Source organism: Chaetodon auriga, chromosome 8, assembly GCF_051107435.1.
Source record: "Chaetodon auriga isolate fChaAug3 chromosome 8, fChaAug3.hap1, whole genome shotgun sequence".
NCBI lineage: Eukaryota > Metazoa > Chordata > Actinopteri > Chaetodontiformes > Chaetodontidae > Chaetodon > Chaetodon auriga.
Genome location: NC_135081.1, coordinates 1,681,629 through 1,697,274, shown reverse-complemented (window position 1 = coordinate 1,697,274; position 15,646 = coordinate 1,681,629). Strand labels below are relative to the sequence as shown.

The 15,646-nt window shown below is 42.1% G+C and overlaps 1 protein-coding gene across 1 annotated transcript; it reads right to left on the bottom strand.

The window, feature by feature from the left end:
• Positions 1-2,140: 2,140 nt before the first annotated feature.
• Positions 2,141-7,521, bottom strand: LOC143324906 (uncharacterized). The gene is made up of 2 exons (XM_076737713.1): positions 7,424-7,521; positions 2,141-5,251 (listed from the first exon to the last, which is right to left on the bottom strand). The coding sequence occupies exons 1-2, from the start codon at positions 7,440-7,442 to the stop codon at positions 3,759-3,761; spliced, it is 1,512 nt and encodes a 503-aa protein (XP_076593828.1). The 5' UTR covers positions 7,443-7,521; the 3' UTR covers positions 2,141-3,758.
• Positions 7,522-15,646: the final 8,125 nt, after the last annotated feature.

The window sequence follows — 15,646 nt, the reverse complement described above, 5'->3', positions numbered from 1 at the left end:
CACACACACACGCGCACACACACACACACACACACACACACACACACACACACACACACACACACACACGCCCTGTGACACTATGCAATGGGCCTCTTAGCACAGAAACATAAAAATACAAAACATTATAGCATATTAGCACATTATGCATAAATACACAAATATTACTGAAAAACCTGTGTCGGTTTTTTCTTTGTCAGCTTATTACTGTGTGTGATGGAATCCTACATGAGCACACTATTTTCAAGTTAGAACAGTTTTTTATTTCACTTTTTTTTTCTTCTGTGTTCCACTTACTGGTTTTGTGTTGGCTGAAGCTAATTTAGTAAGAAGTGATGTGAAAAACTGCACCAATCATGTTTTAGCAACATTTGAATCTGAATCTGATGACAGTCAGTTGGTTATTTTGTTAATGTCAATCAAATTCCATCAAAGTACCCACACAGTGCTGATGTGGCACACTAGCACAGTTTTGAGAGTTAAACTTTTCATTTTTTTTTTCCTTTTTGTTTATCTTGATTGTTGCTGTTGCTGTTCTCTGTGTTTGGAGATCTATATATTATCTATTATTGTACTTTGATTAATAATGTGTTTTCAAATAAATTTAATAGGGTTGTGCAGTATCCAGTTTTTGATACCATTTAACCTTCCCCAAATGTGCCACAACATGTGGATATCACAACGGAGAACTTTGAGGTGGCTGCCAATTGTTGCAGTGTCATTTCTTGCCACCGGGTGGCTACAGTGCATATCAACTGTGATTTCCCATCTTACCTTAAGGTTTTTAAAATGTTTTTAATGTTCATTTCATGTCTATTTTTATGTGAAGCTCTCAGTGTATGCAATTTCTTTGTTGTAAAGCATTTTGAGCTGCATTTCTTGTTTGAAAGGTGCTATACAAATCAGGCCTATTACTAATATTATTTTCACACAACAAAAATGTGATACATGTTCCCATTTGTATTGTCTAAACAATGTCAGAAACACAATAGCAGATGTTAAACAGCATTAACAACATGTATTAACAACAAATCTAAAACTTGAGTGCAATTACAGCGGGTTGACTAAGGTAAATAAAGTGTGCAAGGACATGACATTAATTTTCAGGCATCTGTCAACCAAGTGAAATGAAATGAACAACAACAACAACAACAGTAGTCTATGGCCAGTACAAATAAATTTAAAGCACAACCTATACCCTCTAGTAGGCTTATCAAATAATAACAAAATAACAATATATAACAAAAATAGTGCTAACAAAAATGAGCAGAAAAGATTAGATTCAACTTTATTGTCATCATCAGAGTGCAACACAGAGACAATGACATGCAGTTTAGCATCTAAACAGAAGTGCAAATAGTCTTAATATCCAAAATATAAATAAATACAGGTAGTGCAATTGACATAAGGTATAAACAGTTGAGGTAGGTGCAGGTAGTGCAAGTAATTTCTATGAAACTATAAAACATGTGCAACACAGTATGTAAACAGGTGACATGCAACAGGTAGTAAGTGGCAAACCTGTGTCAGTTTTTTCTTAGTCAGCTTATTACTGTGTGTGATGAAATTCTACATGAGCACACTATTTCATGGCAAAGTTAGAACAGTTTTTTTTGTTATTTCATGGAAAGACATCAGCAAACTCACAAGGAAAGGAGACAGTTAATTCAGCACTCACACTCATGGGACACACGATCACGCCAGGCGTCAGGACAATCCGGCAACAGGTAGGTGAGAGCTCTCCCCTTTTATCCTGTGCCTAAATCAGAGTTATGCACATCAGGTGTGCACCTGTGGAGGCGGAGCTGGCCAGATGTAGAGACACACCCAGCTAGACAGACAGGGAAAAAGACAGACAACCCATAACACTGGGGAAAAGGAAAAAAGGGAGAACACTGGGAACAGACAGGTCTGTAGAATCGTAACACTGATGGTATTTCCAGGGCACCCTCAACATCAGTGGAAAATGGAAGTGGAATCTATTTTTTCTAATTCTCCCGTCTGAGGAGAAGTGGTTACGTGATACACATTGATGATTGCCTCTAAACAGTTATGTTTTTTTGAGGTAATTTTTTGACACATTGTTCACATAAGTTCTAGAGCATCAGAGCATCTTCAACCACACAAGAGACTTCTGGACAAATGCTTTTATTGTGTTTGTTACATATATGTGGACATTACACAAGGATTTTTTTCATGATGGTAGTGAAACCACTGTTGTTGTAGTCTTACAATTTTCAAATAGCTTGGGATACTGTATTACTGCATTACCCCTTAAAAAAATTGATTTAATGAGCACACAGAAACTTTCTGTTTTCAGGAGATGAAGTAAAAACAGCCTCGTGTCAAACTGCACATTGTATCATTCAGCACAGTGAAGCTCAGCAAAGCTCAAACATTCAGCTGTAGGACCAAGAAAGAAAAATTCAGTAGAGGGTGATTTTAATGTTATAGAGAAATACTTACATGTTTGCACTCTACAGTTGTATTATGTGGGGACCAAAAAAAAACGCCAAAATTAAAACACATTAGACAGTATCTGCAGATACTTGATAAGGATCAGGAACACTAGCACAACAACATGAAACAAAACAATAAAAAAAACTTCCCTTCCCTTCTGACTTCGCAACCTGAACCTTAATATACTTCAAACAGTGGCTCTGACTTTGGTACTGCCTCTGTCTTTGGGCCATGCTCCAAATCAAGTGGACAAATGTGAGTTCTTTTAATAGGTGGCATTTTTCATTAACTAATAGAATCCATTAGCTAATTAGCATTAAATATTTTGCAACTGTTTTTCATACAAATTTTTCATGTAACACACATTTTCATCCCAGTGTCCTTTGTTCTCTTTTTCTTTCTTTTGAGCTGATTCTAATAAAGCATCATCAGCTGCTCCGCTTTAGATACAATACCACGTCTGGTTAGCATGGGTGTTGATGACTAGAGCTCCACTGAGACCGCACAGTTAAATTTGGTTGGCTTTAGAGTCACATCTGTGAAGAACTAGCAAAAGCTCTTAGCAAAATGATTGGCATAATGGACAAAACACAGTAGAATATGAATCAGGTCAAAATGGCTGTTAAACTTTAGAGTGTATGTCTGGTATTATTCTATATTTTTGTTACTGTCAACAAATCTTATTTCTTTACCTTGTTTGGAGCACTCGGCAACAAGCACAATGGCTCTGACTGAAAATATAAATCTTTAAAAACAACTCACAAATAGATAGTTGCTTTCAAAAATGCTAAGTAATTTGGGAATGGAGTGTGACTCTGATGGTGGTGTCAGAGAGGAGGATGCTGACTAAGCTATGGACTATCTTGGACAATGTCTCACACTCACTTCATGATGTGCTGGTTGGGCACAGGAGTACTTTCAGTGAGAGACTCCTGCCTGTGGCCATCAAACTGTACAACTCCTCCCTCTGAATGGCCCTTCTGTCTCATATATATATATATATGTATATATACCCATCCATCCATCTTCTATACCGACTATCCCTTTTGGGTTTGCGGGGGGGCTGGAGCCTATCCCAGCTGTCAACGGGCGAGAGGCGGGGTACACCCTGAACCGGTATATATGTCTCTACATGGGATTTGTTGACTATGAGAAAAGCATAGAATATCACCACTCATATCCTTTGAAGTAGAGTCTTCTAAAACAGATTACAAGTATGACAAACTAGCAACTAGCACTAGCACTAGGGCATTGACAACATTCTTCACAATTGCCCTATGGAATCTTAACGTGTTGTGTTAAAATGGATTGGTCATAGCGAAGACATAGGCCACTGGCACCTGCAGTCCAATGTTGACAATATGCCATTTTCCAATCCCTATTGCTCCTATAACCAACCCTGCTATTGTTCCCAAAGTTCCTGGCCATGAGGACCACATTCCAGCCACAGCTGTGGCTGCACCCACAGCCACCCCTGCTGCTCCCACCACCCCCAGAAGTGCCCCAGCCCCTCCCCCCACTCCCAACACTGGGGATAAAACCTGTACCCCAGTCAGCAAACCCAGCGCCACTAAAGCTGCCCCTGCTATGATTTTAACCTCTCCACCTACTCCCCTCACCAGTGTCCCCCCCACTGTAGCCCCCAAACCCAGCTCACACAGTTTTGCCACAAAGAAAGCTGCGTTCAAAGCTTCCAGAGAGGATTGGTGGTTCATAAGAGCACTGATGTTTTCTCTGGACTGACTCTGTCCTGCCGCTCTCATCTTCATGGCAGTTGTTACGACCACCTGCCCGGCATGTAGGCTGAGAATGGCAATAACAAAGGTTGCAAGCATTCCCATGCATCCAACCAACATCCAGAATTTAAGGTCATAAGATTTCAGAAGCAAATAGGCTATGAGTGTAACCAAAGTCAGAAGTACTATAAACACTGACTGGTGGCCTCCATAACCAAACTCCCCAAATCCTGATGTTACCATGGCGACCACTGTCATTGGTATCCCTGAGAAAGCTAAGAAGTCCACATGTTTGACCACCACAGTGTTGATCCAGTCTTGGATGTTTCTTTGCTCCATCTCTGCCTCTTCATTCTCCATCTTCTTCCTCTCCATCTCCTCTCTCTGCCTTCGCTCACTGACCCATGTTGTCCTGGGCTCCATCCCGCCGATGCTGACTCCCCTCTCCAGCATCAGGATCCTCTGCTCTATCTGCACAGCCACTCTCTGTCTCTGCTGCCACTCTGTAATCTCAATCTGTTTCCTCTCCCTGGCCCAATCTATGGATCCCAGACTGCAACAGGCTTCTCCCTGCTTCCAGAGGAGCTTAAATACAAAGTGCAGGGGTGGTTTGAGCACAGTGAATACACTCAGTGCCCACAGAAGGCCTGTCATGCTGTAATTCTTCACTATCCATTCAATAGCGATCCCGAGTGTGCCTCCACTAAGAGTTGTCCCAAAAGCCCCAGCAAGTCCTGCCGATGCCCACAAGCCAACAGAGTCTGTGTAGGCACTGCAGCTCCTTGTGGCCACAAACACTGAAGCTACTGCTGCTCCCAGAATGACACCAGCTACAACGGAGGTCATCACCATGGTCAGTGCTGTGGCTCCAATAAGGGACCCCAGCCCTAGAGCACCCACTGTCCTTACTTCCTCCATCACTGGTTCTAGTGGACCAGCTGCAGTCATCACTGACAGAGTCTTGTCCACTGGATCTTCTGTGGATCCCAGTGTGCAGCCAGCCACTGCTCCCAGTGCAAACCCCACAATCGCCTCCATTAATGGGCTGCTGGCTCCTGAAACATGACAAGAACGAAACTGTTAACCAGTGAAGAAGTGTCATTAATGTGATGTTTGTGGGGGTTCCCTAACTTTCATCTTTGGTTACTTGGTTTCTTTTTCCAAGGTTCTCTGATCTCTGATTTAGTTTTTTCATTGAGATTTAACTTGATGGATATTTTAATAAGTTCTTTGGCACAGTGTATTGTTTAATAGTAGGATATCAATTTTAAAATTCACCTGTTCATAAATTGTATTTTCCTTCATTAGCAGACAAAGTAGTAGTAGTAGTAGAGAAAGATGGAGCCACTGTGTCTGGATGACATCTTGCCTGCTCTAGTTGGACTTTTGCTTTTACTTCACTATGGCACAGCCTTGGATTATATCAATGTAGCTTTTTTCCCACCCACTGTATTTATGTAAAGACATATATGATCAATAATGAGTCACTGACTTTTGCATAATCAAGTGACTGACAGTACTTATCAGGACTTCATCAAAATCCATGGAATGTAAAACCTTTCAATGAGTGGTCAAACAGCAGAATTCTTATTTCTTCATGCAGATGTACCACTTAAAGCTGCAGTAGGTAAGATCAAGAAGAGAGCAGACTTAGCTTGAAAATTTAAACCAACACAAGTTCACGTCACTCCCCCTCCCTCTCCGCTGCACTCATGCCCTGCCTCCAAGCCCCTCCTCCCCGCGGCGTCTGCTTCGCTGCCGTGACAACCAGTAACGATAGCCTTAGCATCGGATACAAGCTAACTCTGCCCAGCCGCTACATCACAGTCGCTAACATACCGTACGTGCTGCAGAGTGTTACTGTAACAATTACCATATTAGCTTTATGGTTATTTGTTGTCTTAGCCATATATGCTGTTGTTGGCGGCGGCGGCATGGGCAGTTTCTCCTTTGCGGGTGGCAATAGCTCTCACTAGCCTCCTAACGCTGCTCACAGAGCTGTTTGACTGAGCGGCAGCCGGCAGCATGAGCGGAGGGAGGGGACGGTTCACAGCGTGTGTGAGTAGTGATTGACAGATGTCAGACACTCCCTCAGACACTCCTCTGGCTCTGATTGGTTGTTTTGTGTCGCGTCACAGTCCAGCATAGCACTTACCTGTGCTGCAGCTCTTCAGCCACGCCCCATGCCTGCCTATCTGCACACCTAGCCAATAAGAGTCATCAGGAGGGTATTTAAGCCACACTGTCATTCTTCCCAGTTGCCAGATTATCTTTGTGTCATGCCAGACTCTCCAGCGTTCTTTTCCAGATTGACCCCCGGTGTCCGACCTTGCCTGTTCCTGACTACTCCTTCCGTCCTAGCCCTGTGTCTGCACGTATCTCACCGCCTCGGTGGTTTCAAAAAGCATATTCCTCCTCTGAGAGTGGTTTCAACCATGCCAAAATCTGTCCGTGATTTCCACGTTCGATCCACTCTCCTCACACTAACTCCCTCTGAGCCGGCTCTCTCCTCAGTACGGCACATTGTTGCTCTGGTTGTCCGTATCCCCGCATTCCCTGTAAATTGGCCGGCACTGCAATTGGGTCCTCCGCTAGCCCGTTACAGTGTCGGACGCGGTGGATTCTTGCAAGGAGCAGTAGGTGGGAGCAATGGAGCGGTTTGTTTTTTTTTTTTTTCACAGATTACATGTTTCATGTACTGCTGTCTGGGCATAGGGACAGTTTTAGCAAATATGACAAAAAATACTTTTATACAAGTTACCTACTGCAGCTTTAATGACTTTAATAACTTTAATGCTGTGTAAGTGAGTAAAGTCTCCCTGCATCTGCAATGCATGACGGGCCCGCAGTCAGTGATCTCAACAGACTGGTTGATCAGGTTTAAGCACAAGAAACACTTGCTGCCATGATTACTATGTGTTCACACTCTGCATTTGCCATTTACACTTCGTGACATTAAACTGGGATAGTTAAAATAGAAAAAAGGAACAATACAAAAAGTAAAGATCAGGATAGTTTTCATACTATTATTGTAACCCTCCAAAGTCAGTAAAAAGTATATTTAGTATGTAGCATGAACACACTGAAAGCATAATCACAAAAAGAATCACTTTTACACTGCTTATTGTGTGTTCAGTGTACACAAGCAAAGCAGGGAACCACACATTTTAACTTTCAGTTATCAACATAATGATGAATGAAAATGCAGATTAAGAAATTGTCTTTACCCAGTATAGCCCGTGCCATGTTGTAAAATGGGCTGAAGAATCCTTTTCCCTTGGAGTTGTGTCAGGCTTCCTCCTAACCTGTTTGGTAGGAGAACTGACAGCACCCTGCGAGTCGTAAAATATGGTTGAAAGTGTTTCTTTTTCCCTGATTATATCACAGCAGCCCATACAGGACACACCCACTACCAGTTTGTTCTTTCTGTATCTTCTCTCTGGGTGATCCTGTCCTAATCTTCAGGATCTCAGCACCACACTGGTTTTGAGTGTCACATGTGAAGCAGCATTCCTGTACTGCAGTATCTGTCATCTGCCTCCTCCTCCTCCTCTCTCATCTACCCCATCCTGCCCTTCATTCCCTTACACCACCTTCTCTGGGAACTGGTACTGAATATACTGAGTGATTTCATCATATGATGTCCTGTCATATATTCTGGTATTTCAGTTGAAAAGGTAATGGACTGCATACTAACATGGAAAGCAATCAGAGTGCAAACTTCCACAAAAGGCTGCACAATAATTCTTCTATTTGTTATTTTTGAGGAGTTTGAATGGAAATTATATCTTAAAAGTTTTTATCTGCAGTAATGGACAAACAGAAGATTATACTTATTTTTGGAGAATAAAATATGTGCATACAACATCTCAATCTGTTTGGAATTGTATGTTCAACAAGGTGGTATTTGTCAATAGTCATAACTGTGCATGCATTGGCACATAAAACTGTCATAAAGACAGGGCTCATTAAGTTAATTGGTGACTCTAAATTGTCCATAGGTGTGAGTGTGAATGGTTGTCTGTCTGTCTGTGTGTCTTTCTATGTTGCCCTGCGATCGGCTGGCGACCGGTTCAGGGTGTACCCCGCCTCTCGCCCATTGCTAGCTGGGATAGGCTCCAGCCCCCCGCAACCCCGAAAGGGATACGTGGGTATGGAAGATAAATGAATGAATGAACTCTATCAACAACTTGTTTTGTTTGTTGTTGTCGTTTTTGTTTTGTTTTTTTTTACTCGTCCTCATACAGTAAGCAGTAAGTGTCAGATTTAGTGAAGTGTGGAGTGTGGAAAAACATTTTTTACAAATGCATGCATCCTATACTGAACCAAAGAGAAGAAGAAAAAAATCTTTTCTTTTATGCCTTAGGGTCCAGGCCAGGTTTTGAGCAAAGATTTAATGGAGATGAATTCAAGGGAAATTGATGTCCTTGAGCTGAGCCTTCTTGATTTTCTTTTCCATTTATATGTCAAAGTTGATGTTTATTTTTGGAGCAGCTGATAACAGCACAGAAAAGAAAGCTGAGTTTAAAAACTTTAAGTTTGGATAGATATATAAAAATACAAAAAATGTATAGATAATACAGAAAAGTATAATACAAAAAGAGAGATAGGCCAGGACTCTTATCAAACGTGAAATGTGGGGCAAATTGGATATTATACACTCAAGGTACAACTTTCTGTCTTATGGCGAATAATGCACCATAATGGCAACCACATTTGATAATGTGTCTTCAGGCTGGGACTCTTCTGGGACCATGTACAGTCGAGTTACAAACCACTTCCTTTCTTGTAGTGAAACATGGAAATTCCACACCTTGCTGTGGCTCCACTGTTCAATGAAAACTCAAAGGCCCAATTTGAAATTGTTACATGAAAATAAATGGACTTTATTTTATATAGCGCGTTTCTAGTCTGACAACAAAGTTTGCATTCACTCACTCACTCACTCACACACACACACACACACACACACACAATCATTATGAGCATTAACCAATGGCACAGCATCGGGAGCAATCTGGGGTTCAGTATCTTGCCATGGATACTTTTGACACATAGACTGCCGAGGCCAGGGATCAACCCACCCTCTGATAAGCGGGCCGACAAACCAGCATATACAGTATCTCACAAAAGTGAGTACACCCCTCACATTTTTGTAAATATTTTATTGTATCTTTTCACGGGACAACATTGAAGATATGGCACTTTGATACAATGTAAAGTAGTCACTGTACAGCTTGTATAACAGTGTAAATTAGCTGTGCCCTCAAAATAATTCAACACATAGTCATTAATGTCTTTCCGCTAGCAAAAAAAAGTGAGTACATCCCTAAGTGAAAATGGCCAAATTGTGCCCAATTAGCCATTTTCCCTCCCCGGTGTCATGTGACTCGTTAGTGTTGCAAGGTCTCAGGTGTGAATGGGGAGCAGGTGTGTTAAATTTGGTGTTATCACTCTCACAATCTCTCATACTGGAAGTTCAACATGGCACCTCATGGCAAAGAACTCTCTGAGGATCTGAAAAAAAGAATTGTTGCTCTACATAAAGATGGCCTAGGCTATAAGAAGATTGCCAGCACCCTGAAACTGAGCTGCAGCACGGTGGCCAAGACCATACAGTGGTTTAACAGGGCGGGTTCCACTCAGAACAGCCTCGCCATGGTCAAGCAAAGAAGTTGAGTGCATGTGTTCAGCATCATATCGAGAGGTTGTCTCTTGAAAATAGACGTATGACTGCTGCCAGCATTGCTGCAGAGGTTAAAGGGGTGGGGGGTCAGTCTGTCAGTGCTCAGACCATACGCCACACAGTGTATCAAACTGGTCTGCATGGCTGTCGTCCCAGAAAGAAGCCTCTTCTAAAGATAAAAAGAAAAAGACATCCTTTATTCATCACACACAACACAACATGCACATGCCATGCTTTAGGTGAGATTCTTAAACCCATCCTGGTAAGTCCTTTCTCCGCGGCAGACCAGGAGCGGTGGGCTGCCAGCCCAGAGCAGCGCCCGGGGACCCAGTTCCTTCGTCGTCACCATTCGGTCAGGTGGTGATCTTAGAGGGTGTTTTTTATGGAGGACACGGGGAGAAACATGCAAACTCCACACAGAAAGGCCCCTTTCTTTGTGATAAAGGGCAGCAGGCACCGAAGGCATGGTGGAGGACACGCCCCCAGCGCCCACAGCACCCCAGGCAGGAATCGAACCCGGGACCTTCTAGCTGTGAGGCAACAGTGTTGCCACTGTGCCACCGTGACTAAAGATTATGCACAGGAAAGCCCGCAACCAGTTTGCTGAAGACAAGCAGACTGAGGACATGGATTGCTGGAACCATATCCTGTGGTCTGATGAGGCCGAGATAAACATATTTGGTTCCAATGGTGTCAAGCTGTGTTGTGGCAACCAGACAAGACACAAAAGTCTGTCTTGCCTACAGTCAAGCATGGTAGTTGGAGTGTCATGGTTTGGGGTTGCATGAGTGCTGCCGGCTGTGGGGAGCTACAGTTCATTGAGGGAACCATGAATGCCAACATGTACTGTGACATACTGAAGCAGAGCATGTTCCCCTCCGTTCGAAAACTGGGTTGCAGGGCGGAATTCCAACATGATAACAACCCCAAACACACCTCCAAGATGACCACTGCCTTGCTAAAGAAACTGAGGGTAAAGGTGAGTAAAATGAACATTTTTGTTTTATTCTATAAATTGCTGACAACATTTCTCCCAAATTTCAAATAAAAATATTATAATTTAGAGCATTTATTTGCAGAAAATGACAAATGGTCAAAATAACTGAAAAGATGCAGTCTTCTCAGACCTCAAATAATGCAAAAAAAAAAACAACAAAAAAAAACAAGTTCATATTCATTTAAACAACACAATACTAATGTTTTAACTTAGGAAGAGCTCAGAAATCAATATTTGGTGGAATAACCCTGATTTTCAATCATAGCTTTCATGGCTTGGCATGCTCTCCACCAGTCTTTCACATTGCTGTTGGGTGACTTTATGCCACTCCTGGCACAAAATTTTTTTGTGCCAAAAGTTTTTTGGCTTGTGACCATCCATCTTCCAGGGTCTTGATCTGGTGGTCTGTCATCCATACCTTGATTAATCTAACTGTATGGCATGGAGCATTGTCCTGCTGGAAAAAACAATCCTCAGAGTTGGGGAACATTGTCTACGAGACACTGTGGTTTGTAAGCCTCTCCAAGTCTCCCTCTAACCATTAGATGACCAGGTGTTGGGCAAAGCTGAAAGTTGGACTCATCAGAGAAGATGACCTTACTCCAGTCATCTATGGTCCAGTCCTTATGGTCTTTTGCAAACCTCAGCCTGGCTCCGCTTTGCTTCTCATTGATGAAGGGCTTTTTTCTAGGTTTAGACTTCAGCCCTGCCCCTAGGAGCCTGCTTTGAACCATTCTCGCTGTGCACTTCACCCCAGCTGTCATTTGCCATGGCCTCTGCCGGTCTGTAGCTTTGTTGTCCCCAATGTCTGCTGCTTGAAATTGTTCTTCTGAACTGCCATCTTAGAAATGTTAAGGATGGAAGCAACCTGACGCTGACTGTATCCCTCTGCCAGTAAAGCCAGAATTGAACCCTTCTTTTCCTCACCCAAAACTTTTCTTTTCAACTCTTTTGGCAATAGTTATTTTTGATTCCAATTACTTTTGAGGTACTACTAGCACTGTTTTTGCCATCCAGCTCGTCCTATTGCAAGAGGATAGTAATGACCACAGCAGTGGTTGTTATACTTTTCATCATTAGATAAGATTTGGTACATTGTTGTTTACAACTGCAATGCACGTGCTAAACCGGCGTAACTTAATCACGTAAGTGCTTTCTGGAATTGAGTGTGCGTAACTTGCGTAAATTACGTGAGATTCATGCTAGTTGGAATTGATAAGAGAATCGCTAGATAAACTGCCAAACGATTCCATGGAATTGAAACACACGGAACCGGTTCTCTACAGGAACCGGTTCTCGACTCCCAACCCTACTCCTATGGGGAGTCCATTAAAGTATGCCCCCAGTAAATCGCAAAAAAATACACTAAAATTTCACAATAAATTCAAAATGAATAATGTTCAGTTGGGTTTTCATCATGACTTCATCATGACTCACAAGACTTTTTAAAATCTTACTTGAATATTTGTAAGGGTCGCTATGGCACGGTGGAACGGTGGTAACACTGTCGCCTCACAGCTAGAAGGTCCCAGGTTCGATTCTCGCTGTGGGTGCTGGGGGGGCATGTCCTCCACCATGCCTTCCTGCTGCTCGAGGAAAGGGGCCTTTCTGCGTGGAGTCTGGATACCCCACGTGTTCATGTGGGGTATCCTCCATAAAATATACTCACACTAAAAACATGCAAGAAGATCACCGCCTGACCAATGGTGATGAAGAGAGTTGGGTCCCCCGGGTGCAGCTGTCAACTGGCAGCCCACTGCTCCTGGTATGCCGCGGAGGATAACCAAGGATGGGTTAAATGCGGAGAAAATAATTTCACAGAAGCATGGCGCGTGCATGTAGTGTGCAACTGTGTGCAACTAGCTGTGTGTGATAATAAAAAGTACGTTTCTTCTTCTTCTGATGCATGTGCCAAGTTTCAAGAATTTTTGGCATCCTTAGACTGTCCTCAATCACTCACTGTTTCATGACAAAACACAGACATTTGCCACATCACCACAGGAACACCATTTGGTGAAAAATCACAACTTTCATGACATCATCACCAAGGCCTCAGGCTGGCTCTAGACAACAGTGTGCTCAAGTAAAATTTTCCTCCTTACTTGCATGGAGCATCTGACTGTCTTGGTGGGTATGATGTCAAAGCAAAAGTTAATGTACTCTGTCATGGATTCAGTCATGGAGTTGATGTCATGTCCATGGGGCTTACAGAGCACCCAGTTTGTGGTCTCAAAACACCCCTACAGTGTCTCTTTTGCTTCCTGTAACCACCCCTTCACGGTTCTCTTGGTCACCGCTGCTATTGAAAAATGGTATGTGGGTGAGGGTGAGAAGTACCAGGTTATGATCTGATCTGCCAAGGAAGGGTACGACAATAATAATAACAACACATAGAAAATACAATAGGGCTGGTCAGTGCTCAGGCCCTTAAAATACACACCTTGAAGCATCAATCAGTTTCTGGTTTCGTACTGCGGTACTGTCTCTGTTACTTCTTCTTATTCTAGATTACTGTTTAAAATTCCAACTGATACAGGTACAAAGGAGGTCTTAAACTGATTCAATTTGCATTGCTGAGCTCTGTATCATCTACCTGACAGTTATCTTGTACTGAGAGTATGGAAAATGGGACGGATTACATGGATCACCCTTACTTCTGAGTGATAGATGTTTGTATTATCATGCATACAAAGTTAACATAGCAGAATCATCTGAGTATTTGAAAGGTGACCTGACACTAGTTGTGGAGTTTAGCTGAGACAAACCACTATTGACCTTAACCCACGGAGTTGTGTTTGTGATAACAGTTGATACCTGTAGAGAAGGCTTGCTGTTAGCTAAGTTTCTGAATTCAACAGTGGCGTTGCTAGGATCTCTCGGGGCTCCAAGCAAGAAATCCCTGGGTCCCCCACCCAACCCATGCCTGCCTGCCATGCCTGTCCTCAAGCCCTGCCCTTGGAATTAAAAGATATGACTGAAGAGTGCTGAAATCAATAAAAAGCAGCTGAGCATAAGCTCTACTGTCCCCAAGATGTTTTAAAACAAGGGGCATAATGGCAGTAATAGTATCATTCATACTCCATCCCTGTCTCAGCAAACTGTAATGTGTCTAATTTGGTGTTCACATCCACATTCAACATAGTGATCTAAAAGTTGGTTTAGTTGGTCTAAACTTGTTTTCAGTTGGATGGCCTTTTTTTTTTTTTTTTTTTATAATTTAATAATTTCAGAGCCTTTTCAAAGACCAGGAGCCTTTTTGTTTGACTGTTGACAAATAGAACATAATGCTGTTGCTTTACAGCTCTGTCTTGCAAATTTCAAAGTTTTGAGGGGAAAAAAATTACCAGTATTTGAGGAGCTGCAAATGGTGGGTATTTTTGGTCATAATTAATGTTAAAAAGAGCATATTTATAATGTAAAATAATAATTTGAAAAAGTAAAGGTACAATGAAAAATCTGAAATTTATACATAAAAAAGCTTAAATGGAATGCTCAAGCTGAAAGCTTAAATTGTAAAAAATGAAACTGAAAATGGCAACGAAAACAAGAAAAAGGAAAAAACAGTAAATATGAAACTCAAAACTCGACATGGAAAAGCTTAAAATGGAAATACACAGAAGCTTAATTTTAAACTAATTGAGTTTCTTTCTTTCTTTTTTTTTCTTTTTTCTTTTTTCTTTTTTTTGTTTTGCACTTGCACTTGCACTTTACCATTTGGTATTTTGAATTTCATCAACACCATTTTCCATCAGGTATGGCAATTTGCATGTATGGAAATGAGGAGTGGCCCGAAGACTGGAGGGAGGGTTAAAAACAGTTAGGGCGCAGAGGCACCTTATTGACAGCAGGGGGAGCCAACTGGTAAAGAGCACAGAGAGTTTAACAGAGCAGTATTAGTCTGAAGTAACTTGTGGACTGGACCATTGAGGAACAATAATTTTCTTATTCCAAAATGAGAAATGTAATGAAAAACAGGATTGTTACACCTACTGTGAAGTGTGGGGTCCAGGTGTGTTTTGCGGCAGCACAGCCCAAGTATTGAACTACCGACCTTCTGACAAGAGGTTGGCTTCTCTATCCCCTGACCCACAGCTACCCCAAAGATAGCAGAAAAAAGGACTAACTCTACATAATCATAACTGAATTACTGTAGTAGGTCATAAAAGCCAGTGGCTGTGAGTTGGCAGCCAAATTAATAATGTATCAGTGTGTCTGAGTGAGAGAAAAAGTGCTGAGTCCAGTGGTGTCCATTGATCAAGTGGTAACAGAAACAGTTGTGTGTCTAATATCCAGCTCGTGAACCAGTAAGCACTTCTGGAAACACTGTGCCAGACCACTGATCCAAAGCTGTGACACCAGGTGGTCCCTCACTGTGGGCTTGTGTGCCCCTCGTGCACTGCACTGCAACAATATTTTTAGACAACAGTGTATTGGATAATGTGTGTATCTTTTACAGAAACCCAAGCACCCAAGACTTTCACTTGCCTTTATACTTGTGTATACAGTGAAGCGACCAATAAATATGATACATGACCATGTTTCCCTGAGGTTATGATGATGTTCAGATAACAACTTAATGTTGAAGCTTTCCTAAATAAGGAGAAAGGTTATATATCATGTTAACATACTGACACATGGCATAGTAGAAACAGTTAACAGTCCCCTCCCTCCTCCTGTTTGATTTCAGATGAGTAGCAACACAACACTGAACTGTAGTGTTGGCTGTGGTTGTTTAATCTTTCCACACAAGATAAATTATGTTATGTT